The sequence below is a fragment of the Scardinius erythrophthalmus genome (assembly GCF_964197995.2).
Source record: "Scardinius erythrophthalmus genome assembly, chromosome: 15".
NCBI classification, from domain to species: Eukaryota; Metazoa; Chordata; class Actinopteri; order Cypriniformes; family Leuciscidae; genus Scardinius; species Scardinius erythrophthalmus.
Genome location: NC_138235.1, coordinates 25,620,754 through 25,648,263, shown reverse-complemented (window position 1 = coordinate 25,648,263; position 27,510 = coordinate 25,620,754). Strand labels below are relative to the sequence as shown.

The 27,510-nt window shown below is 38.8% G+C and overlaps 1 protein-coding gene across 1 annotated transcript; it reads left to right on the top strand.

Moving 5' to 3' along the window:
• Window positions 1–1,572: 1,572 nt before the first annotated feature.
• Window positions 1,573–23,660, top strand: epha2b (eph receptor A2 b). Its single transcript, XM_081387135.1, has 17 exons — window positions 1,573–1,735; window positions 2,330–2,397; window positions 3,600–4,248; window positions 12,468–12,623; window positions 12,795–13,130; window positions 14,183–14,307; window positions 14,419–14,605; window positions 15,191–15,287; window positions 15,789–15,844; window positions 15,939–16,064; window positions 16,803–16,988; window positions 17,477–17,538; window positions 17,680–17,889; window positions 18,056–18,205; window positions 18,311–18,504; window positions 18,898–19,053; window positions 21,786–23,660. Exons 1-17 carry the CDS (start codon window positions 1,654–1,656, stop codon window positions 21,892–21,894), a joined length of 2,949 nt encoding a protein of 982 aa, XP_081243261.1. The 5' UTR covers window positions 1,573–1,653; the 3' UTR covers window positions 21,895–23,660.
• Window positions 23,661–27,510: the final 3,850 nt, after the last annotated feature.

Sequence of the window (27,510 nt, the reverse complement as noted above, 5' to 3'; positions counted from 1 at the left end):
AAGAAAGAAAGTCCTACAGGTTTGGTGGAACGACATGAGGGTTAGTAAATTATATCAGAATTTTCATTATTATGTGAGCTATCCCTTTAAGAGCAGGAAGTCTCAGTGTTACCACAGAGGTGATTGACTGAGATATACATTAGCTCACACATGCGTCTTTGAGCAACACTTGCTGCTGTATGTTGATGGGTTAGTAACAATGGACCTGCTGTTTGCTTCTCTGCTGTTGAGTGGACTACCACCTGTCCTTCAAGCACTCCCTTCACAACTTCCCCCACACTTTCAAACAACCCTTTTCTCCATTCGTTCATGACTGTTAAGTTTCAAGATTTACGATGTTATTGCCACCTCAGTAACTAGTGCACTTTCAGTACTTTACATTTTATCATTTGAAATTGCTCGTATGTAAGAACATAAACTGTATCGTAAGGAATTCAAAATAGGAATACAGATCTCTCCTCATTCATATAAAGGCCTTAATACGTAATTAAAAGAATTGATTATAAAAATGATTATACACAGCGAATGAATAGTGTTTGTGCAAGAGTAGCTAGTTCTACTTTTTTAGTGCAATGTTTTCATTCTCAAATGAAGTTCATATGAATGTGTGAAAAAGGGGTGTGAGGTGAGAATAGTGGTGTGGGGAAGTTAAGGAGATTGCATTGTTAACCAAAAAAATCTCTGAAATGTTGGGAGCAGCCCCTGGTGTGAAAGACTTTGTGGGTATGGTGTCGTCAGAGGTGTGGAAAGTGAATATTTTGACAAGAGCAGTGCAATGACAGTAGCAATGAACTCAAAAATTAGGGGTTGCACACAAGGGCCTGCATGTCCTGTGAAATACGTTGAGACTGAAAAAATCGCTTTTTAAGAGTTTAATTAGTCATTTTGAAAATAATATGCCATCTTTTTTTTTTTCAAAATGAACTGAACGTGGGGTGACCGCTGTAAAATGCTCTCTGTCAAGTAAATCCTTTCACTTGTGCACTTTTTCCTCAGAGACAGTGTGTGGCTGTCAGTGGGGCAGCTAAGTAGGAGTCTCAAACACAAGGAGCTTGACTTCAAAATTCCTAAGAGTTGCCATGGGACACTTTTGTCTCGATTTAAGTCCTGTACTCAAGCTCTTACCAGTTCTGCTTACAGTTGATACATTTTTTACCAGACACCATCTTTGATTTTGCAATTTCTTTTAGCAGTAAACATTAGGCTATTGTAAAAAAAAAAAAAAAAATTGTTGCTCAATTAAAATGATTACTGCAATGATTTGAATATCAGTTCAAAAGGTAATGTAAAAAAATGATGACATTTGTTGTATGATTTCAATTGTTAGGTACAGCTGAGAAGATCAAGATCTTTGATATTGGACAGTACAAAATCCCCACTTATGAGGGAGATTGAGTTGGGTACACTGTAAATTTTACAGGTAAGTTACACGTTATGAGAAATGTGAGGGGCGGGGTCCCAGGACAGAACTCATGCATGTTAATGCCCATGACCACCCCCCCTTCCTATAAAGACGTTGATCACATTCCAGCGGGCGGGGTTTCATGACGCTCCGCGTTTCTCAATGAGTCTGTCGAGAGCGCAACTGGAACAGCAACTGGATTGAGCGTGGAGCGTGGAGCAGCCAACATCACTGTCCACTCCGAACACAACATGGATTACAGACGGATTAAGCGTGTTTTATTTGTCAATGTATTTATGAACTTTGTATTTATTTCTCTTCAAAAAAAGGAAGGTAAGTAAGTCTCTCTGAGACTTTCTAAAACTTCTCACTCAGGTTCACACACATGACTTAAACTATTTAAAAGTGCTATACCTAAATGGCTAAAATTGCAACAACGCAAGTAGTCGGCATAATAATATATCATGCATCGTCGATCCAGTGCAAATTTGTTCATTTTTGTGAATTTAAACACTTTTTAATGTTGAAATTGTTTAAAATTTTGTGCATTTTAGTAGGCTATTTTAGATTTTATAAGTGGCATTTAATGCATCATACGCAAACGCAAGCAAATCAGTAGGCTATAGTTTTGAAGTAAATCATTGTGCGAAATTTCCTTAGCGACGAGAAATAATTAACCGTACGACCTTGTAACACGGAACATTTTTTTATTGTTATAAATTATGAAATGTTGTTTTTGTTATTACGAACTGAAATGTGTTTTATTATTAGCAGCAGTAGAAGGCTAAACATTATTTCCTCGTTAGTTGTAACCCGGTGTGCTTGTATGCATTTACTTTATTGCTGCTTTCTGGATAACTGTTGTTATCTATCCGGACAAAAATATTTAATATATATATTATTAATTTTTTCCCGTTATTGTCACAGAGGTGCTGTTGGATATGGTGTCATCGGGAGCAGAGTTGGGTTGGTTGACATCGCCTGTTGAGCACGGGGTGAGTTTATTCTTCATACGAGCCTTCATTTTTTTCTGCATTTCTTTTCGTTTATTTCACGTAATTTTAAAATGATAAGGTTTTTATTATTTAGTTTTTTATTATCGTTATTGCTTAAGGATAATTCAGACTTTTTACCCTCTAAAACATTCCTGAAAAGGTTTGGATGTTTCTTTGCCTGCTGAACACTTGTAGCTCGTGCGATTTTAAAGCCCCGTGTTAGGGATTGTAAAACTGAGGGTGTAATTAACTTTTAAAGGTTGGCGCATATGGTGCTTTTTGTGACGTTAACTAATAATGTTAACTAGAATTTAGAAGCGTAATTGGTTTGGAAATCAAAAGGATGTGTTTTAGAACATGGTAGCTGTTGTTTTTTTTAGCTTGGAGACCAATTTGGACTAGCAACAAACGCTACTGGTCATAGGGTTGTCAAGCTGGGTATTGAATGGTAGCGGGTTGACAATCTTAGACCAGCTAGTGTATTTCAAAACCTTGTTCCAAAAGAGCTACTGGGTTTTTCATCAGGGAATGATCCGATATGGCAAGTACAGACTTGTTAAGTCGTCCTCACATTAATAGCCAGTCTAAAACTGAAGGTTTACATCTACCTTAAAATGTGGAAAAAACAAATACACACTAAATAATTAAATGCAAAGCATTTTTTCCCTCAGACTGTCGTGGAAAAAGCTGAGAAATTAAGAATGTGAACAAGGTGTCAGCGTGTTCAATTTTATAGAAAGTTAATTGCACTCTTAATGAGCTGCTGCTTATTTAAAGAGTTTAATGTCTTTCAAACGTATGCAATGCTTTAAACCACAAAGTTCCTTTTATTTGGAAGCATTCGTTGCAGAGACCATTTTACTGCCATGCCACACACTACGAAAACAATGCACCTCTCCTGTAATTAAAACCACGGTAACACATGAAATAAGAGCTAAAAACACACATGTATGCTGCATGTGAAGAGATATGTTTCAGCATATTACATCAGTCATGCAGTAGAAAGACTGCCGCATTGTTCTTTGCCAGAAGTTGGTGGGTAATTGACCAGCATCCTCACTACTACTTAAAATTCCATGGTCAGAACATTTTGTGTTATTTTTGTTCTCAGCCTTCGCTGGCATCTTTTCTTTGAAATTTTTTTCCACAATCTTGGTTTTGACTTTATTGCTAACATCCATTTTTTTAATTTCACGTTGCAGTGGGAGATTGGCCAGCGCGCTGTGAACGGCTCTCTGCTGTATAACTATTATATATGTAACGTGGAGGAACGAGAACAAGACAACTGGTTGCGTACTACGTTCATCCAGCGCAACCCCACTGCTTCTCGGGTCTTCGTGGAGCTGCGATTCGTGGTCCGTGACTGCAACTCTTTCAATGCAGACTCACTCACCTGCAAGGAGACCTTTAACTTGTACACCTCTGAGGCTGACGCGGACATCGGCACTGCTTTCCGCAAAGGCCAGTTCCGCAAGGTGGCCACCATTGCTCCAGATGAAATATCCAGCCTCGGGGAGATGAAGATGAACATTGAGACAAAAGTAGTGGAAAATCTTTCTCGGAAGGGCTTCTACCTGGCCTTCCAGGACATTGGGGCCTGCGTAGCCATCTACTCTGTCAGGGTTTACTATAAAACATGTCCAGCAACAGTGAAGAGCTTGGCAGCGTTCCCTGAGACAGTGGCAGGGGGAGAGAACCAAGCCCTGCGGGAGGTGGCTGGCAGTTGTGTCGAAAATGCTGTAAGCGATGACCAACCTCGCATTTATTGTACCACGGAAGGGGAATGGGTGGTACCTGTGAGCCAATGCCAGTGCAGACCCGGGTTCGAAGCCATGAACGATGCATGCCAAGGTAAGACATACGTTTCTTTGTTTGGTTTCTACAGATCGAGGCCAGCACCAGCTGTTGTCAGTTAAAATTTCTGGTTTGGGTCAGGAATTTGAATATACTTCCACATGGATAGTGATTAACATTTCATTCGTAGTATATCATTATATGAATTGCTCTATTATTTTATAAAAATGTTTCGTATTATTGTGGATTTTATCTATCCTTACTATACAAGGCACTGATTATATACTATATAACTGAAGTCTAAGTCAGTTTTTTCACATTTTAAGTGGCTCGCCAGCATCTTTTCCATACATGCTTGCTTCCATACATGCTTGTACTTTTTTGGGAAAAAATTGCTCATCAACTATTTTGTTCATGCTGGAACTTTTAAACTTTCAAGTGCTTTGAAACCTGTTTGCTCTTCGTCACTGTGCGTTTGACTCCCATAACCCCCAGCATTCTTTGAAACACAAGTTCAGACGTCAACGACTATTGCAAACCTATTGTGCTTTAGGCAGAACCTTTCAGTGACAGATTTAATTCTAGCTTTGAGGTTGTGACAATTTCTCTTGTTGTCACAGTCACTTTTTTTTCTTGTGTTTCTGTCCCTGCCACACCAGAGCGAGTTCAACCAAGTGAGTGACAGTCCTAAAGTTCTTTGTGACTGCAGAAATGAGAGCACTGGCATGTTGGAACTTGTTTAGAATAATTCAGTTTTAAACGTCCTCTAACCTCAACACTTTAACATATTTCCACAATTCAGCCACATGCAGTGACAGGTAAAACGCAAGCAAATGAAACTCAAATGATAGCAGATTCTCAAATAGGCAATCTGGGTTACAATTTCTTAATTGTAGCGGTTACACGTTACCATTGCCAAGCTCATGGACATGCATTTTTTTGGTTAGCACACATTCCTTGTTTTATAGACTAGGAATTGTGGGAACAGGTGTGTGTGCATGGTTTAGAATGGGAAAAGATAAAGTGTCAGACATTGAAGAGGGAGGAGATTGTAGTGGAAAGGTGGAGAATGGAATGTAAAGGTAGCAGAACAATGTAGTGCTGTGTTCAGAGACATTCCCCCCTCCCTCCACCAGTGCCTCTTTCACTCCACTGATGCATTCCTGCTAGGTTTATTAAGGAGCCTTCCCAACTACTGCCGGCCTGTGGAATTCCCTGGGGAGAGCTCCAGGCCAGAGCTGACTCATGTTGATGGATGTACTGTTGATTAAAGGCAATCATTGTCAAATAGCCAGGTCAGAGAACTATGGTAAATGTGTGGGTGGGGTCAAACAACTTTTAATTTTTATAAAAGGATGGCAAACTGTCCTGTATTGGTGAGATTTCTTAAAAATGTAAATATCAGACATGTACGCGGTGTTGCGGTTTCAGTATTGACGCTGATGCTGTTTTCCACTAATAAAACAGACCCTTTCTCAGTCGTAACGAATAAAAGAGCACATACCTTTACTGACCACACAAAGACTGCTGCCTGACCTGCGCTGGGAATTCATGCCCACACCCTGTCACTCACAGTAAACCGAGGTTGCCAGAGTTGGATAACTATAGTTTCTGGAACGTTTCAAACTTCTATTGGCCTCCATATTGTTGATCTATAGGAAAAATTAAACACTGATGAAGACGGATTGTCTTGAATCTTCCATAGTAACATTTCTGTAGAACAAGCTTAGTGTTTTACAGTAAAGAAGTTTTTTTTTTTCTGCACTGGAACAAGCTAAAGCTGAGAGTTATGAGTGTCCAAGTTAGAGTTGTGTGTATAATGTGTGGTGAGTGACTGGCTGGGTAGTAATTGACTTGGGTGTGTGTCCTCAAGAGCCATAAGTACTGGTTTTGGATGCTTCCTATCCTGTTACTCTGGCCCTTTCTTTCTTTCTCTCTCTCTTTCTTTCTCGCTTGCTCTTAGTTTGTCCCACCGTTATAGCCTCTCCCAAACGGATTGTGATCCCTTGAGTTTTCCCAAATTAAACCAACTAGGCATGGTTTATATTTATTGTTATTGGCTGTTCTGATGACAATATGTTATTTTAGGCCTTGACTGCAGGTCTTGGAAGTGACATGTATTGAAAGTTTAAACATCCACTTTCACACGGCCCAGAAAACACTGTTGTAACTCTTCTGGGAGATTTCAAATGGTGTCTTGTAAATAAACAGCTTTGCTTATCCCCATCTGTCTCCCAAAGACAAATAGATGGTTTTAGACCATCCCCAGTTTACATGCAAAAGCATTTTAAATAAACGTTAACTCCGACTCACATGCATTTATGTGTACGGTCAAAAGGTTGTGAAATTTTGGAATTCCTTGCTTGAGAAAGTCCACACACCGTTCAAATACCGCGAGCCATTGGGCGACAGTGCAGAAAGAGAATACAAACATCCTCCAAAAGTGAGATATCTGGATTACAAGTAAAAAAAAATTCTTGTGCTAGCTTATTTGCACTAAATATAGTTTAGCAGTGTTCCACCAGAATCCTAAGTAAATTTGATGAAAGTTGTGATGATCTGTACCCTGAGGTGTAATTATTCTCTGCTTTGTGTGATACTTATGTTCTCTTCTTTTGCCATATTTTGCTGTCTTACACCTACAGTATTAAGCCACATAAACCATTTATCTCCACCTTTGGGATTCCTAATCTTACTTAACTAGCAGTCAACCGCAACAATCCATTGCCGGTTCTTTCCATTGCTGTAGCATTTGCCTGGGCAAGTTTAGATAATGATGAGCACTTCCAAATGGGGTTGTTTGACTTCTTTGATCCTGTGTCAACTTCATGTGCCAACATCAAATGAAACTAGAGTGGATGACATGTTTTTTCTGTTAATTTCAGTATGATGACTGCTGAAACTTACTAATTATATGAAACTTTACTCACTGGAACTGAAAATGTTCATGTGGAATTAAAATGTTCACGATGACCATCTAGGAGGAGTTCACTGAAGTGAGTCACCAGAAGGAGGGAATTGTGTGGATTTCTTCCACCTTAATAATGTGATAAAAACAGCTGCATACAATTCTGCCATTTTTGTGTATATAATTTTGTTTCTTTTCCTTCAGTGAAATAGTTGGTGGACCAATGGGGTGGAATATTGAGGTTAGATGTATACATTGCAACTCTCACATTAAAGGAGTTAACTTCAGGATTGTGTGCATGTGCTGAGTGTATTGTGCTGCCAGTGTGTGAGATCAGCAGTTTCCTGCCCCTGTGTCAGCTCTGCGTCCCCGAAACAGGACAGGCTATAGCGGAAACCGGAGGCCTGCTAATCCTCGGTGACCCTCCAACTCGTCCGCTCAGGGGTTTTAATTGTCACTGGCTTCATTCACTTATTCATTTTCCACTTAAGGAATTTTGTTTATGGCTTTACTTCACATTTTTGGCCTAAACCAGACTTTACCCGTATGTGTTGTCATCTCAAAGTTTGGACGATGGGCCAGTGTTTTGCATGGGCCAGAATGAGAGCAAACCAGATCACTATTTGTGCTCACTGGATTCGTGTTTTAGGTTTCTTAGTTAACTCCTTTCTTAATTAACAAATCTTCTGGATGGGTCTCAATGTTTGTGTCCTTTTGTGCTCTGTCATCTTCTCTTCCTCTTGCCCTCTTTCCTTTAGAATGAGTGAAAAGTGTGAAAAGAGAGGGATTAGAGCATTTATTGTGTCTCTTAACGACTAGATGAAAGAGTGAGTGGAATTGTAAAGCGTAGATGTAATTCTCTTACAACTGTTCCATTGGGTTGATAATCCTTTGCACTAATGCTCTCACCACACCTAGAGACTATTCCCTCCCTGCTGGCTTCATGTTACCACTGCATCCCCCCCCCCATACATACAAACACACACTCAAAGCTCTGGCTTTGTCCCGTCTGACCATAAGAACCACTCCACTGACTATTCAGAGATGTGGAAACTAGTGCAAGCTATTATGTTGTAATATGCATGCATATTAACCTTCTAAAATCAAATGTTTTTAGGGATGAACTGATATTACATATTTATTATATTTATTATATTTATTTTATATAAAAGAACCTATATAAAAATCTCTCTATATATACACACATATATATATATATATGTATAGTTAGATCTAGCAGCACATAGCTGAGTTGTAAATTTGTCTTCACCTCAGTGTAGGCCACAGAAAACCAATGTTTATGATTGCACCATGCTATCTTTATCTTAATTTTCTTACGTGTACATGTTTTATTTTTTCAGAGGCTCTCTGTCTGAATTTTAACCTCTTCCCCTGTGAAACGAGCCCCTGGCCGCTGTCCGCACTCACTCTGCTGCGGTGTTTGTTTTACTTGGCCATCAACACCTGGCGGAGCAGCACACTTTAACTCAACTCTGCCTAGGGCTACATGTAAGCCCCTCCGTGCCTAGGTTTAAATGACTAGGCCTTTTGTTTTTCTTTCTTTTTTCTCATTCGAAACCCCCCCCGTCAAACTCTTGTCCTGGAGGGGTTCGCGCTGTCCCGCCGCCATGTAAACAGTCATTCATTCAGCCCTCCTTCCCCTTCTCGGTCGACCCATCCATCCATACATCCGTCCATTAACGTCACCCTCTCATCAGTCTTCGCTCCGACTGCTCCACTCAACCCATACGGATCACAGACCCCATAGGTCACCGGCGAGCAGGATCCAACTACTCTCACAATAAACAAACAGTCACTCAGAGGCTCTTATGGTCTGGGCCCTCGGTGCCAGATAGCGAAATGGGGCACTGAGAGACGACCGACACATCTATGCATCTCTGCTGAGAAGTTTGTATTACATAAATGTAATCAACATTCCTCAAAAGCCATAAGTCGTCTTTCGCCTCTGACCTCTCATTACGATTTTTGCGATTGAGCTAATTCTCTTTTCCAGAGCATGTCCAACATTCGCCTTCTCTGTCCCTGCATGCTTTGATTGGCTGCCTTAGGAAGGAAGCTTCGAGTCAGCCTTGTGCTTCCTGCTTCCTGTTGTGTCCAAAATGCGAAGACAAAGCCCCTTGCGCTGAATCACATTCCGGCTGTATTTTGGAAAGTGAAGCGTGGATTTAAAAAGCCACATTAACTTTAGAATGCAATCGACTATGCACTGTAAAAAAAAAGATTTTTCGAAGTTGTAAATGACAACAAATTACTGGAGCACATTTTACAAGAAATTTCCTTTTTAGTCTTTCTACTTCAAAATTTCACATTTAATTCAATGTGTTGCTTGCTGTTTATTTGTTATTAAGTTAAATTAAGTGATTTTAGAAATTACAACATTATTAGTTACATTTATTTATGAATTATTTTGTTGTTTAAAAAAATAGGCAGAAAGACACCATCCACAATTAAATATCCAATATTGACTTACACATTCAAATATTCAATATTGACTGATATGATAAATAAAAATAGTCTAATATCGTCCGAAGCACGATATGGTCTTTTTATATTGTGCATCCCTAAAAAAAAACAACAATTATTTATTATACATAGTTTAATTTTTTATTTCTGTGATATATACTGTATGTGTGTGTAATGTGATTATTGAATAATTGTAAAATTTACTAGCAATTTGAAAATTAAGTGAAACTTGATTCAAAGTAAATCCTACACCAAATTTGTTTTCCTTTGGTTTGAAATGTTGATAGATCTGATTCGTTACACAAAGTGTTTTGAATAAAAGTTTCAAGTCGTTCAAATTCTTTTGTAAACTCTTTGCATAAAAGGATTAAAGCAGCGCTCCAAAACGCTGTCAGGTTTTTGTCCGTGGCTGTTAAGAAGCCAGCCAGCGTATTAACGCGTCATGTGGCATCTACACTATTTGAAACAAGTGTTTTCTCTCTCGCTGCCCCGAGTGGCTTTCTGTGCCTGTTGTCCGGAGTGAATGGGCTGCCGAATGTTGTGCTAGACCCTCACATGTGGCCATGAGGCAAGCAAGGGGACTTAAGAATTTGGAGATTACGAGTGGAGAGCTGAGACGGGGGCTATATGAAACGGGGTTCGCAGCAGCAGCTGTTTGGCCCCCTTCACTGTGAATAGGACAATTCTTTTTCTTTCCCTACTCCCCCCTTTCCTTTCAAATCCCACCAGGACTCGTTATCCCTCTCTCTGTCTCTCCCTCAGTCCCCTTGTCTATCCCACACTATCCCCACCTCCGCAGAGGGGTGCGTTAATGAGTTGCAGTAAAGTCTCCACAACAGCTGGCACAGAAACAAGATGAGGAGTCGACTTGAAAGAAGGAATAAATAACACATTGGCTCGATCTTCGCTGCCATGCTGAATTCTTTTCATGCTGCGAGTTTTCTTTTGAAATAAGAGAATGCATGCTCTCAAATATTAGAGGTAATGTATACCACCGTTAACCCCCTTCCTGTGAGTGAGAGCAAGTGGCTCAACCCAAAACAAGGCCTCAATTGATGCAAAGCATTCAGGAAGGAGGAAGCACCCTACTCTGTAATTATAACTGTTTGGCAAATCTTCAGATAACAAACCATTAGAAAATGGAAACAATGATTTAGTTTGTGGCCACTGTGCTACTGAAATACAATGACTGCAAAGAGTGTTTTGACACTTTTACCCACACTTAAAAATCCACGTAATGCACAACATCTGTGGTTGCACTGACAGGACACTGAATTTGAGGGAAACCGTCTACATTCATCCACAACAATCACAATAGTTGGATAAAAATACACACACACACACAAAATAGCTTAGAAAAGAGAATTCAGTTCTGTGGAAATTGAATGCATTGTCTTTTTATACTGTGTGGATAGACTTCCTCACTTATATAGACCTATATTTTCCATTTAATCTCTCAGTCTAATACTGAAACTACTCTGGGCAAATGTTTAATCATCTCTCTAGTATTACACGGTCTTTGCCTCTGGCTGTATTTCAACACACAAGTACAAATATCTCACCTGATCAGACACATGGTGTATTGTGTAATATTGCTATAATCTATGCCTTGCGTGTGTCTCAGCTTGTCTCTTGACTGATAAAACTTGCACTTGAAACTAAAAACCAGGTATCACTGCTTTATAAAGTAAATAAATGGTCCTGTATGTGGCTGCTCCAAGAAACGAAAGAGCCAGATTCAGAACGGAAGCAGTGTGTGTGTGTGTGTGTGTGTGTGTGTTTGTGTGTGTGTGTGTGTGTACACAGGGTGGTGGTGGATTTTGAATGAGACTCTGGACAGCGGAAGGACATGAGCTGGGCATGTTGGAATGTTTCTAGACAGATTCCGTGGACACCTTTCTTTTTCTTCCTGTTTATACATTTAAACGTCTGAATTACTTAATTTATGCATGCTTGCAAATTCTTTTTGCAAAGATTTTTTTTTTTCAAAAATCGAAGATTTTTGCGTTAATTAATTTTTTATAATAGAATGCAGTAATTATTAATTTAATTATTAAAATTATTGGGGGGGGGGGTACATTTTTCATACTTAATGTATGATCTCACTTTGTTTTTTAAACTATTTACTTCAATGACATTCAACTAACTGATCTCAAGGTGATTGTTAGTGCATGTATGATGTCATTTTCCCTGAAGTTCACACAGGTTCACACCTTGAAGAGTAACCAGAGGTGTAGTTTCAATGATGTTTGATATCTAAAGCATATCCAAATACTTCATTTTGTACAATATATTTAGCATTTGAGTCATTGCCCTGCAAATAAATGCCACATTATGTAATATTTTGTTATAAAGTTATAAATATATTTTTAAGTGTGGCCTTAAGTTTCTAGATACTTTTTGGAGCCACTGTATGTCCATATATGTTAATGCAAAATATTCATAAAATATCCACAAGAGTTGGCTGACAAAATATTTCTTTTGTATTAAATCCTTTGTTAGATGCAGAATTCACCCTGTTTGTTGGTTTTATTGGTTTTGTTCTGTTTTCTCTCGTGGTTGAGTTTTGAGAGCGGAGGTACCGGGCTGGAATGTGGGATGACAGGTCCTGTTTGTAGAGAATGAGGGGGATGGTTCACACACAGGATGAGTAGGAGTGTGCTTAGTCTTGCTCTGTCAACTTTGCGCACTCTTGCACAGAGCTAAAAAAAAAGAGAAAGACTGTAGAGGAAAAAAAACATCTTCAAAGGAGGTTAATTTACTGTGTTCATACATAGATGATCACTTGACATATACGGTGTGAGCAGTTTAATTGCACAGTTTCCTCTCATCCGCATCCAAGTCATCATGCATGTGTTTTTTTTTTGTGTGTGTATGTGCGCAGAATGCCAGCCAGGCTTCTTCAAATCTTCAGTGTCCAGTGAGGCCTGCAAACCCTGTCCAGAAAACACCCAGCCCTCGGGCCGTGGCGCCGTCAGCTGTTCCTGCAAGGAGGGCTTTTATCGAGCACCTGAGGACCCAGAGACAGCCGCTTGCTCTGGTGAGAAGTCAATACGTCTACCTTGAACATTCATTGCTGTCATGAGCCAGTTCCTGTCATTTTATATTTACCTACAATATCCTTTCTCTGTCACTCTTTTCTTTAGGGATTAACTAAACCAGTATAGGTGAACAGGTAAATAAAAGGCTTGTCTGCTCTTTGTCTACTCAGGTTTACCCTCCGCTCCTCAGAGTCTGCAGGCCACCACAGCTCAGATGTCAATAGGCAGGCTTCAGTTGTCATGGAGGCCCCCTGCAGACACCGGTGGCCGCAGTGATATCACTTACACTGTGGTTTGCGAACGGTGTGAGGGGAAGGCGTGTCAGTCTTGTGCCGAGAAAGTGCGTTTCGACCCAAGCAACTCTGACCTGAAGGAGACCAAAGTCACTGTGAGTGAACTGGAGCCCCATTTGAACTACACCTTCACCGTTGAGGCTCGGAGCGGAGTGTCTCAGTTCAGCAATAAGAGAGCCATTAGCAGCATCAACACCGCTTTACATTATACAGGTCAGTATTGATCACAAGGGTAGAAGGAAAAATTCACTGGAAATAATGGGTTGAATCATTTTAAGTAGTGTAATTTGTATTTGTTTTCATTTTTGCACTCTAATGGTCAAATGTTTGGAGTCAGTAATACTTTTTTTTAGCAAAGATGCCTTAAATTGATCAAAAGTGACTGGAAAAATATTTATAATGTTACAAATGATTTCTATTTCAAATAAATGCTGTTCTTTCGAACATTCTTTTTATCAAAGAATCCTGAAGAATCACTGTTTCCACAAAGACATTAAGCAGCATCATAACTGTTTTTAACAATAATATATTAAGAAATGTTTCTTGAGCACCAAATCATCATATTTGAATGGTTTCTGAAGATTCATGTGATACTTAAATTTCAGCTGTGCAATCACATGCATAAATTGCATTTTAAAATATATTCAAATAAAAAACTGTTATTTTAAATTGTTTCTACTATTTTTGATCAAATAAATGCAGCCTTAGTGAGCCTAAGAGTCTTCTTTCAAAATCTTTGAAAAATCTTAACGACCCCAAACCTTTGAACTATAGTGCGTTTTTTTCTCCTCATTCTGTTTTGTCCTTTTTGGAAATCAAAGATTAAGATTATATTTTAAATACTTTAGGCAATGCTCAAACATGCAGAAAAAGTCTGATTTCTTGTTCATTTTTTACTCAAATCTTTTTTTGTAGTCTAAACAGCAAAAAAACACAATCTAATGTTTACAAACCCAAACCCATCTACTTCCATTTTGTGGTTTGAAATCCGATTAAAATCAGATATATTGTGAATTATAGTCTGTACGGTGACTCTGGTCAGATCGGATTTCAAGTTTTTTTTTTCACAACGTCATCTTAAGTGCACAGTGTTTACTAGAGCTGTTTCCAATTAAACTCATTTTCCCCCAACTCTTTTCTCAAATGGTTACCCATGTGACATTCCACAGTTAGTCCTGTAGATCAGATTTGAAAGTTTTGAGTGTGCAGTACGAACAAACATATATACTTCAGAGACTCACACTTAACTGCTGTTTTATCCCCAGATCCCCCAAAAGTGACTGCACTGCACCTCGTTGAAAGTAGCCCCACCAGCCTGTCGCTTCAGTGGTCTGTTTCTCACCGTGCCAAGCCAGTTGCCACACATTACGAGCTGATGTATCGCAAGAAGGTCAGTAACAATATCCTTTTCAGCCCTAATACTTCACTGCAAATCCTGATCTGTGATAGTGGCATTGTTATTCTCCATTTCATCATCTTCCTTTCATTGTCACGTCTACAGGAAAATGATGAGGAGAAGGCCAGTGGAAAGGTCACTACATACACTGTTCTGGTGCTGGACAAGAACTCGGCTAAGATCATTGATCTGTCTCCTTCCACTGTTTACTTGTTTAAAGTCCAAGCTCTTAGCTCAGAGGGAAACTCGGGCAGCTACAGCAAGGAACAGGAGTTTTCAACACTCCCCCAAGGTGAAAAAAGTCACAATGTTTGCTTTTATATTTACAATTATGCATTTGAGCAGATGCATTTATTTATTTAGGACTTTTTTTTTTTTTTTTTCACTTTTCAATGACCCTATAGGATCAAAATGATATGTTTGTAGCTTTTAAGTATTTGGATTTTAGTTCATTTATATGGTTGCATACACCTAAACACGGTCAAAATTCACTTTTAACAGAACTATTTAAAATTTGCAGCCTTTTTCTTATTGGAAAATGAACCAAAAATACTGATGACTCATTCTGCACTACACAGATATATGTTCAATCAAATGATTTCTAGAATGCCAATGTCCCATCCCCCCCCCCCCCAATACCACCTGTAACTGTAGAAAATAATGTTCATGGCTGCTACAGGCTGCTTGTCAAGCAAATTCATATTTTTTTTTTATAAAATACAAAAAGTTGTAATTTTTGAGAAAGCTCTGTTTAGCCTGAACAGCGTACTTGTACTAAAGTGACAGATAATGTTTGCTTGCTCTTTTATGTTATGGAGTGTGTTGTTTTATTCTTGAGTGATTCATTTGCCTGACTGCTTTGTTGTTGTTTTCCCAGCTCAAAAAACGGGAAACACAGCAGTGATCCTTGGGGCAGCGATTGGGGGAGGCGTCATGCTTTTCATCGTGGTAGTGGTCCTGCTTCTGCGAAAACGGTTAGGAACAAGCACTTCACGCACACACCCAGCTTTGTGCCTCTCCCCCAGTCACTCCTTCAAGCCGCTCCTTTTCTTTCTCCTTAAAAATCCATTCTCTGTTTCCTTTTCACCGCTCTCACACTCTTACTGAAATTGCTCCTTACCAATTTTGAGGAAGAATCAATTTGCTAACTGTCCGCTGACTGCTCACTAAGTGTATCTTAACAAGAGGCATGTTTGAAAGGAGCTGAATCAGAGAGGCATATTGTGTAAGATAAGAAGCGATGGGTTTGTAGCGGTTCTGTGAAGGTGACCTGAGCCCTTCTAGTTCCTGTGATAACCTAGACCTCTGTCACCACTTGGCAAACACAGACCGCTTTTTTTTCCCTCCTAAACACTCCTCGACTGAATGGAGCCAGTCCAGCGCTAGCCGCTCTTCAAACTCAAGTCTGAAAAGAAATGTGTCGGTTTGCTAAAAAAAACAAAAAGAGGCCTCATTGAGCTGTTTTTCTTCTACAGCCGAAGAAACTCTCACACCAGGCAAGGGCCAGAGGACACTTATTTCTCCAGCCCAGGTTAGTGGCATTGAATTTCATTTGCTGGCTTTCTTGTTTTAAAACCCTGTCCCTTTCCTCCTCTTAAATTCTCCCTAAATTCTTGTCGACCCAGATCAGTTGAAGCCGTTGAAGACCTACGTTGATCCTCACACTTATGAAGATCCCAACACTGCAGTGCTGAAGTTTGCCAGCGAGATCCCTCCTAGTCACGTCACCAAGCAGAAAGTCATCGGAGCAGGTTAGTACATCCGTGGAAGTTTGACAACCCGCTGTGGGGCTGTTTTGAATGCATTCTGGGGGATGGTTCTTTCAGCACTTTGAAGTTATGTTACAGTTCATTGAAAGTGACAGCTTTTTTACAGTTCATTGGAGTGACAGCTTAAACAAGGCGAACATTGATATTGTCTAATTCGAGCTTTACATGTTAGAGCTGAAATATTTTTATTGTAGTCATTTCCTCCAGAGATGTTTTTTTCCCTCCCAATGTCATTCAGATTGAATTAGTGTTGTTTTCTTAACCCGCTCTAGAGCTCTTTTTCATATCCCACATGGAGGAGTACTACTATAAAAAACCTTAGGTAATTAATCATGACTTGAAAATAAAACAAACAACCGCTAAATTAGTCTTAAATCCTAAAGTGTTTATAGGCTAACATCAACTTTAAATAAGAAGATCAGTGTGCCGTGGTCACGTTTCCCCTCTCAAGCCGCCCACAGGACATGGCCCTTGTCCACTTTGTGTCTGCTTGTTGTACACAAATTCTCATGCCCTTTCTGACCCCCTCCCATGAATCCACTTACTAACCGTTCATAGGAATCTCTGTGGCCTTAGCACCACTGGTTATATTTCCAAGTGTCTTTTTTTCATGTTTTTAAATAACCCCTATTTGTCATGAGACACGATAAAGGAGTTGCCCTTTGGTATGTTGCCTATCTGATGCCTCTCCCTTTGGTGGTTTGTGTTGCTGTGCTGTAGGTGAGTTTGGAGAGGTGTACCGAGGAATTCTAAAAGTTCCCGGTCGAAAAGAAGCAGCGGTAGCAATAAAGACGCTGAAGCCAGGCTACACAGAGAAACAGAGGCAGGACTTCCTTAGTGAGGCCAGCATCATGGGACAGTTCTCACATCAGAACATCATCCGACTGGAGGGGGTGGTCACCAAATGTGAGTTAAAAAAAATTATTGCTTTTTTAAAATAAATATTTAAAAAAATATTTCTTCTAGATAAATTTTTTTTTTTTATATATATATAATTTGATTAATGATTCAATTATGTAAATTAAATTAACCCCTTTAAATATTAACATTAATATACTTAAATATTAATTAATTATATATATATACACACACACATATTTGCACATTTTTATTTAATTTAGGAACAAAATATAGATTTTTTTTTACTTTAGAGTATAAAAAAATGTTTGCATTAAATTGGTAATACTATTTTCCATATTTTTATTTAATTAAAACTAAATATATAATAAAAATAGGTAGAGATTTTAGTTATAATCTTTTTTTTTATTAAATTAATAGTAAAATAGTTTTTTTTTTAATTACTTGACTTTTATCCTCTGAATGACTTTGAGTGCAGTTTGGTTTTACTTTTTATGTTGTAAAGCCGCTTTATGTCTGTTTTTTTTCTTTTGCAGTCAAGCATGCCATGATTGTGACTGAGTACATGGAAAATGGAGCCCTTGACAAATACCTGAAGGTACGTTTGTCACAATTTATCACTTAGACAGAAAAATTATGACAGATGATAAAGACATACTTGCGAAGTGATGTAACATAGTAAATCATTTAGTCAAAATTCTCAAGAAAATCTAGAAATGAAACTTTCATTTCTTCACAGGACCATGATGGCGAGATGTCGTCCTTCCAGCTGGTTGGTATGCTCCGTGGCATTGCGGCCGGAATGAAATATCTCTCAGACATGAGCTATGTACACAGGGATCTTGCTGCCAGAAACATCTTGGTGAACTGCAACCTGGAGTGCAAGGTGTCTGACTTTGGTTTGTCACGTGTTTTGGAGGATGACCCTGAAGGAACCTACACCACCAGCGTAAGTTCATATTGCAAATAAATATGTGGTTTGAATGTTCTCTGAAACTGCACTTAACTCCAGATGTCTTTATTTTACTATTACTACAACCTGGTTATTATTTCAGGAATTTTCGGAAATTACAAGGGATTGCCTGACACTTGTTTATATGTTTTTTTCCCAACAGGGAGGTAAAATTCCTATTCGCTGGACTGCACCAGAGGCCATAGCTTACAGGAAATTCACGTCAGCAAGTGATGTGTGGAGTTTTGGCATTGTCATATGGGAGGTCATGGCCTTTGGAGAGAGGCCCTACTGGGACATGAGTAACCATGAGGTACGGACTGGCCACACCACGCTGGCTATGAACAATAACTCTGCTGTTTGTCTCGAAGGATGTTCCTTTGAGCAAAATGTCTTATCTGACTATCTTTTTTTCCAGGTAATGAAGGCCATTAATGAGGCTTTCCGCCTTCCTGCTCCGATGGACTGTCCCTCTGCCGTGTATCAGCTGATGTTACAGTGCTGGCAGCAAGATCGCTCCAAACGGCCTCGCTTTGGTGACATTGTCAGTCTACTAGACAAACTCCTCAAGAGCCCAGATTCTCTGAAGGCCATAGCAGATTTTGACCCTCGGTAAGAGCTCAACACATACTCTGAATTCTTAAACGGCTCATTTGAATTTTTACAAGACTCGAACTGCAGAGAGAAGTTGAGGCATGCACTATCTATTACACAATTTTATGCAAGTCAAGTGGTGGTTCAAACAAAGTCATTCCTCTGGAAAGTTTAGACATGCACCACGTACCAATGGTACCTCTGAATGGTTTTGGCATCTGATGTTTATCACACAGTATGCGTGTAAGAGAGAACATCTGACAGTTTCATATCTTTATCAGATTCTTAAACTGAACGGACAGGTTTTCCTCTCGAAGTGTGTCTCTTCCACCCAACAATTACAACAAGGGAAAGGCAAAAAAGGTCTTACTGTGTGGTTTGCTGAATGTATTTGTGTTCTGTTTTTGTCAGAGTTTCCATTCGGCTTCCCAGCACCAGTGGCTCAGACGGCTCTCCCTTCAGGTCTGTGGCGGAGTGGTTGGAGTCCATCAAGATGAGCCAGTACAGTGAAAACTTCAACATAGCTGGGATCGTCAGCATGGAGCAGGTGCTGCAGATGAAGAGCGAGTGAGTACTGCTAAGTTCCCATCATTCCGGTCCTTTAGCACACTATCAAGGGAAGTTTAGCTGTGAGCAATCACATGAGATCACGCAGAGAGTCCAAAGTGCATTCCTGCAGAATTGATTTCTGCCTTACTTGGTGTGTCATATCCTGGAGCTCCAGGTAAATAGAATGTTTGACGTCCGGCCAATAAGAAACTAGGATTGTCAGTAGATTAAAATTAAATTGATCTTTCTATAGTTAACATGGTTCATTTCATGTTTTGAATTTGCTCAAATTTTGTCTCTAAATATATGTATTTTTCAGTGCAGTCAGTAAAATATATAACAAATATTTTGCTCATGACTCTTTGCCCATAAATGTTTCATACTTATTGAACTAATTAAATTAAATATTTTGTGAAAAGTCTATTTTTAATTTAATTTATAAATAAATACGCAAGCTGTGAAGAAGGTCTCCACGTGTACTGATAAATGAAAGTTCACAAATAAAACTAAATAAATGTATTATTATTTGAAGAGTTCAGATGCAAAAGCCTCTAAGTGCCATCTGAAATTTTCTTCTAGAATGATCATTTTTATCAAGTTTGTATATTTAAATTCAGGTAATTTCACTTAAATGGCAATGAAAATTACCTATTAATTGTCATTTAAGTGAAATTACTGAACTTAAATATACAAGCTTGATAAAAATGATCATTCTAGAAGAAATTTTCAGATGGCACTTAGAGGCTTTTGCATCTGAACTCTTCATTTATTATTATATAATTTAGTAAAATAATGATAATAATACAAATAATAATTATTATTATCATCTCAATATTAAAATATGTAATGTTTGGACATACAGTATCGAATTTAGCACAAAAATAAAACATTCTCTCTTATACTGTATAATACAAAATTAGTTAGGCTACAATTCTGACATTATTTAAAATAGTCCCAGATGAACATAATTTGAGAGTTCTGGGAATTTGTGAAGGAATTTAGAGTGTTTGGAAAGTTCTCTTCCCTGTGGCATACAGCCTACACTGAGGCAGATTGGTCAGGACAAGATCGTATTTAAGTAAGATGGTATCTTTTAACTTTTAATAATTCCTAGAACATATAAATATTTTCCATGTTTTTGTTTTAGGGATCCGGTAATTGAACGTGGCTTAAATTCATGCTTTGGTTACGAGGATAATCTCGCACCACCGCAGACCATTTTTGATTTACTGTATCTGGCGAGAGCGGAAACCACATATATTGTAACAACAATTTAACCTTTTTAAGACTTTTAATCAAGTAAGGCGGTAACTTTTTACTTCAAAATTTGAAAACTTAACAGCGTCTTTACAGCTTAAAATGCTACTCGTTGATTTAAGGTTGAGCGGAAAACATTGTGGCAGCAGAGAAAGAATAGTCTTCGTTTTTAGTGGCCTCGATGTGGTGGATAGTGGCATGCTTCTCCCCCTCCCCTGTTCTGCTATTCCTCCCTTCCTCCCACTGTTTCGGCAGGCTCTCTCATCCCTCCCATTCCCAACAGTCGAGGACTGTGCTCTCACTGCAGCCAGGAACCACTGTTTCTGCCTGCTGGGGCCATGAGGCTATGCGGCTACTCCCCCTCACATCAACAGGATTGGACTTAAAAGTCAGGACGTGAGATGAAAGAGTGTAGGGATGGTGAACGAGAGAGCTGATGTACATGTGGAGGTAGAGACGACAGTGCTGGACCTCACGGAGAAGGCAGTTTGACTGATGAAGCGGTTGGGAGTGTAGTAACAGCGTACTGTAGCTCTAAGACCTCTGGCTCAGCTCCCGTGGGTGTTTTTAGCCTAGAAGCTTGCTGAACTTTGTGTGGAGGACCAGAAATGCCTTTGATGTGTTTGTCTTTTATTTTATGGCGCACTGTTCCATCTGGTGTCATCTGGTAGCACTCGTTAAAACCAGAAACTATTTACAAGTCCTCCGCTGACTGTGCCGGCCAGCTCTGATTCATAGTGGGTGAAGGGAATACTTGTTAAATCATCAAGGCGCTAATTAAAAGTGTAATTAGGATTTGGATAACATGTCACTTTTCAAACCTCACTTCAAAATTACTTTTTGAAAGATAAGATTGTGTCATTTTCAAGTACAGTGTTATTATCATTTGATGAAAACGAAGGCAAAATCTATATGAATATGATTATACATGAAACTGATTTAACTGGGGAAACTAAACTGAAATAGATTTTCATGACTCCAAAGATCAAGTAAAATAATATGCAAATGGACATGCATTATTTTAAATTTTAAATACATGGATTATTATAAAGCTTTGCATTAACTTTGGCTAAAACTAAAAAAAAAACTGGAACTAAACTAAAACTGTGAAAACTAATAAAAAAACTAAAAGAGAAACTAAAGGATACATTTTTTGAGTGAATGAAGGAATGAATGACAACTTGAACCAAACTAAAATACATTGACTAAAATGCAAATATTCATTTTTATAAAATTTTGTGTATACTTTATAAAAATAAAGGCTCTTTATTTTCCATCCATGGTTCCATTAAGAACCTTTAACATCCTTGGAACCTTTCTATTCCATTAAGAAGATGGTTCTTCTAATCTATGCCATTGCTGCAAAAACCCATTTTTGGAACCATTATTTTAAAGAGCGTATTATCTTTGGCTAAAAAAAAAAACAAATTAAGCAAAAACTGTGCTTAAAAGACAAGCTCTCACGTTCTCACACGTTCTTTTCTGTTTCCCAGGGATATCCGTAACATCGGAGTCCGTCTGCCGGGCCATCTGAAGAGGATTGCCTACAGCATCTTGGGGCTTAAGGACCAGACGAGCACCCTGAGTGTGTTTGCAGTGTGAACTGTCTTTAAAATGCACCGAAGGGACCAAACCCTTTGGCTGTGGACTAAATAAACTCTCAGCTGCCTCAGGATTGGACTGCAGGGACAGCCCTTGACCTGGCCTTAACCCTCCAGCCTAGCGAGATGGACTCTCACCGCCGTGGAGACTTGTAGCATTTGATGTACTTCTCAGAAATGGAGGAAGTGTAAAACAATCAAAAAGCTATTGATGTGGTCATCAAACCATGTATATTAGATTTATTTTTTACCATATGCATATGTTTATTTTCTTGTCAAAAATATAGTAATTTCTTTAGTTTAGTTTTTTTATTTTTTGTTTAGTTTCATATGCATGCTTAATTCTCAGCGCTCACTTTACTCTCAGATCGTATACGTTGCTCCTCCAATGGGTTTGAAGGAGAACTGGCACTGTATTGCCCTGTACTTGACTGAACTCTTCAGCATCATGAGAGAAAAACAGACCAACAGGTCTTTCTATACCAGAAATGTGGGTTTAGTGATGTTCCGTTGAGATCAAGGTGATTGTAACGCTCTCTGGTTTCTATCATGCTTGAGTTGGCCGTGATTTTATGTCTCGCACGATGACATTTTCATTACAATTGCACTCTCAGCGCTATATGCTTTGGACCATCAAGTTTAAAGTCTCTGGTTTAGATGAAACGGAGCAGCAAGGCGTTCCTTAAATCCTGTGTTTTCTCTGCAAACAAGAAGAGCGGAGGCACCGCCATGAAATAGCACTTAAATCAGAAATCTCAGCAGCTGCCTCATCCCTTATCGTTATGAAAGGTTGCAGTAATGACGACATTAAGGATTGAAGGAACAAAGAGCGAGCGAAATGACAAAATGGAAATGGGTTGAGAAGAAAATTTTGTCTTGGAACAGATTGTCGGTCTAAATCAAATGGGAAAATGTAATCCGGCGGTCTTCTGCAAACAAAGGCACGGTTCTGATTTTCAGATATTTGCACTGAGTGACAGTCCTTGCAAACTAAGAAAATGATCAAACAGAGAGTTATGTTTACCAGGATATGTGGATGATATACCAAGGTCTGTTATTCATTTTGTATCAGCAGATTAAAGTCGCCTGGAGCTGTGAATTGCGGAGACTATCTTCAGCAGATCTGGTTTATGATTAACTGATCCAAGCTTTGCTGAAATGCTACGACCTTCCTTGATTATTTCCTCTGACTTGTTAGGACCACAGTAGGGTTTCAGATGGGGGAGATACAAGCCTCCCTTTAAGGGAAAAACTCTGTTTCAATGTTAAACTCCTTTTCAAGGCTATTTTGTATTTACAGAGGAGAGAATCAGCTGATATTGCAGTTCCTTGTTAATTTCACATTATTCTGATTATTTCTAGATGTTGAATGCAGATGAGTTCTTCCATATTTAGAAATGACATATTTAGTGTTTGTTTGCGGTTGATATTGTGTTTCAAATCTTTTCTAAATGGGACGTTGATGCTGGCAAACTGTAATAATAGCAGGACTTTTTGGAAAGGGAAATTTGTCATTTTTGATCTTCTATCTTAGTTCTGACTTTTTTCTAAATATTGAAATTGTATAAGCTCAGTATGAACCCCACTCATGGGGATATTTCCACACAAACAAAAACATGTTTGATTTGGCCAATTGTTTTATATTTTATTTAATAGTTTATTTATTTTTTACTTTATTTATTGTTTCAAGGACACTGAATTGGGATTTATTTGTAATGGAAGTTTGTCTTTCAGTCACAATAAAATCTTTGTAGCCTTTCAATTCAATGTCACTATGATTTCTTTATTTGTGTCTTCGTCCACTACAATAAAAAGGCATAATAGAATAGAAATGAAGTTGCTTTTCCCAATTACAGCCTCATTGTAGTACATTAAGTGGTACCGAGCAATTCAATACAGCTCTAATGTACTCAAGGAAGCCACAAGCTTTGCATGACTGCATTATCTAATTGGTCAGAGCAGCCCCTATTTAATTAGTTGCCGGTTTGCAGTCAATCTGTAAACTATGACAGAAACCAATGAACCTTATAACCCGTGCAGGACAATTTACTTTGTTCTCAATTTAGCCCCTCCTGTCCATAACTGCAGCCTCACTGAACCCAAATTAAGAGAGGCTTTTGTCTGGCGCCCAGAGTATTGAATTTATCAGCTGCTGCTGAGTGATGTAGGTAACAATGCCACTAATGCACCCTTTTGATAAGGTGGAAAATGTCAAGGTTGGAATGTAAATATTTATATACGAAAATAATCGGACAGGGGAAGCTGGCTGAAGAATGAAATGCCATCATGGAAGTCAAACAGGTACAGCAGCCAGGGGAACAAAAAGTGCCCTGCGTCTGTTTTATGTCTGCATGTCTGTCATTGTCTAGGCTAGGGCATGCTTCGTCTTCTTTTGATCAGATGTATACCTGCATCAGTGGCCTGGAATTATGTATTTCAATTGTACATAATATGAGCCTCATGTGGTTCAGTGTGTATGTTTGACCCAAAAACAAAAGTTCCTGGTCTTTTAGTGAGTTTTGTGGTTCATTGGTAGGCTACAAGTTATTCAAAAGTAATAATGTTGTATTTTAAGTATTTTATTAAAATGTAATATCTTGCTTCACCTCTGAGAACACTTTCCTGTTGCACTGTCGTCACTTAGGCCACACAGGCTTGTACTATGCAATGTTTGACAGTTCAGAAGGTGAGTCAGATGTTGATTCATTAAAGGGATAGTTCACTTTGAAATTTAATTTTGGTATGTTTTAGCTTACCTCAAGGGCATCCAAGATGTAGGAGTCTTTTTTTCCGCAGTAGTTTCAATTTTTATATTTTTAGGTCAAACCGTTCTTGTCTGTCAGTAATATAATGCAGGTCTATGGTCACCCCCTCAAAGAGCATGCACAGAGTCCAAATTAAAACAATTCCCCATCGTAAGTACACATTGATGGCCTAAGACACGAAACGAGCGGTTTGTGTGAGAAAACGAACAGTATTTATATCGTTTTTACCTCTTGTAACACAGCCACGTCCAAGTGATCTGAGGGCGCGCGCGCATCCTGTGTGACGTGTACGCAGACTGGTGCATAGATACGCTAGATGTCGCCTTAAAGACATTTGTTCCAATGAACTGCCGTAGACAAGGCGACATCTAGTGTATATATCTATGCACCAGTCTGCGTACACGTCACACACTAGGATGCGCGCGCACCCTCAGATCACTTGGATGTGGCTGTGTATAAGAGGTAAAAACTATATAAATACTGTTCGTTTTCACACACAAACCGCTCGTTTCGTGTCTTAGGCCATCAATGTGTACTTACGATGGGGAATTGTTTAATTTGGACGATGGGGAATTGTTTAATTTGGACTCTGTGCATGCTCTTTGAGACAGTGACCATAGACCTGCATTATACGACTGACAGACAAGAACGGTTTGACCTAAAAATATCAAAATTGAAACTACTGTGGAAACAAAGACACCTACATCTTGGATGCCCTTGAGGTAAGCTAAAACATACCAAAATTTAATTTCAAAGTGAACTTTTCCCTTTAACAGCGTTGAGAGATTCATTTCAGTGAACTTGTCCTTTTGAACAATTCATTAAAAGAGCCGGCTCGTAAGAGAAATTAGTTCGGAAATCATACTACACTTTTCGTGCTGTATGTTTTTGATTCACACACACACAAAATAAGGTCTGACTCATAAGAGTTATTTGGAGAATGGATAGTCGGCGAGGACAACGAGAAAAACGGTAATGCTCGTATTTCATGTTTTCTCTTGCATTCAGTATAGGCTACAGACTGCGAAATTTTGCGAGCTCATATTAACGTATTCTGATTAGACGTTAGAAATTCAGCAGCGAAACAAGTCACGACCTTACATTTCTTTCTTTCTTTTCTTTTCTTTTTTTGTGCTCATTACATATCCTATATTTCAGTTGGATAAACGTCACATTGTGGACGTAAATGGGTTGTGAATAGAAAATACATGAAAAGCAGTGAAAAGAATGAAAGTCAGTGTCAGGTTACGGGGAAGACATTTTGAAAGCACACTTAGCATTTGCCAATTAAAGAAAACATTGCATGTAAACACCGCCGTTCCCATCTATGAGTAGAAATGTTCCAGAATGTGGATTATGGGAGGAGATTTTTTCCCTGTATGCGTGTTAAGCTTAAATTACAGGCTACAATAGCATAGGTGAGGACTGTGTTGAAGGCTGGGCTGTGGTGCTTATGCGCTGTAGCCTACACATGGTTTAACCTTAATGGTCCTGTGTGAGGCCTGTGGCTTTCATTTTTAGGTTTCCTCCTCCTTTACAGTGGCTTTGAAAATGTCCCTGCTCTTTAAAGAACTCCCATTGTAAAAATCATCATTATACAGTTCAAGTATGAGTTTTCCCTTTTATATTTATTTCTTGTCTTTTCCATCGCCCTCTTTTTCATCTGAACACACAAAGTCAGAAACGTTGTGGAATTTACATCCCTGGCTAATTTTAGAGATGGGTTTCTGACCAAAAAAACACATCCTCCAATTTGGGGCTATATTGGTCTTCCTCCCTCAGTTTTTCTCTCTGTGTTTCTCACTCTCGCCTCTCTTATCCTCACTCTCTTTCTCCTCTTCAAATCATTCTGGTTGTCTTCATGATTTTTTTCATGTTTTTAGGCTATGCTACCACACTCACCAGCTCTTTTTTTCTTCATCATTGGTGTTTTCGGTAACTTACAAAGTGGTTCTCAAAGTTGTTTCAGGGCGTCGATTTTGCACTGGGCATACAAATTTGAGCCGAATGAAATAGTTTTGCATGCAAAAGTTAACAAAATGTTCTCAAATCCAACATGTACAAATTTAATACTATTACATAAGCTGAACTGGGAAAATGTCAGGTCTTGGTTTTTAAATGCCTCTTTTTTTCTTTTCCTTTTTTGATGGTTGCATGCTCTCTGCAATGCACAGCCAATAATTTACCACACAAAACACAGTGGAGTCAGCCCTAAACCACATTTATTCTCTCTGCATGTGGACCTATATTTAATGTAATGTTTTTTTGTTTGTTTGTTACATTGTGTCGTTTTGTTCATAATTTTCAAGGAATAAAACATGTCACTCAACCGTCAATGTTGGCATCTTTGTAATTTGACTACACTTTTTAAAAACAACGGTTCTTTATTGGCATCCATGGTTCCATGAAGAATCTTTCCATTGCACTAAAGGTCCTTAATAGTGGAAAAAGGTTCTTTATGTTCACACTTTGATTAAAACAAGCTCTGGTACGATTGCTCTGTTAGTGTGGTTCACTTGAATAAGTGTGAACAATGCCATCCGAACCTTAGTGTGCACCAAACAAGCAGACCAAGACCCCTGAAAACTCTGAAGGAACTCGGTTTTGACTGAAATATGAACTCAACATGGACCAAAGACATCAAATGAAGCAAAATATAAATAAAAGCATAAAAGTTTGTTTTGTATCTTTAGATTCGGTGTTAAAAATGACAGTGAGAACGGTAAGTGAACCAGGACTAAATGTAACATTTTCTTTTTTGGTCCAGACCAAATGAACCAAGAGAACTGAACTACAAGTGTGAACACACCCTTAGATTATTATGTTTTTCACACAAAGAAATTTTTTTTGTC

Coding starts and splice junctions, on each gene's coding strand:
- epha2b (XM_081387135.1), top strand. CDS start 1,654: ATGGATTACAGACGGATTAAGCGTGTTTTATTTGTCAATGTATTTATG. Junction 2,398..3,599: donor CATCGCCTGTTGAGCACGGG/GTGAGTTTATTC, acceptor TTCACGTTGCAG/TGGGAGATTGGCCAGCGCGC. Junction 4,249..12,467: donor CATGAACGATGCATGCCAAG/GTAAGACATACG, acceptor GTATGTGCGCAG/AATGCCAGCCAGGCTTCTTC.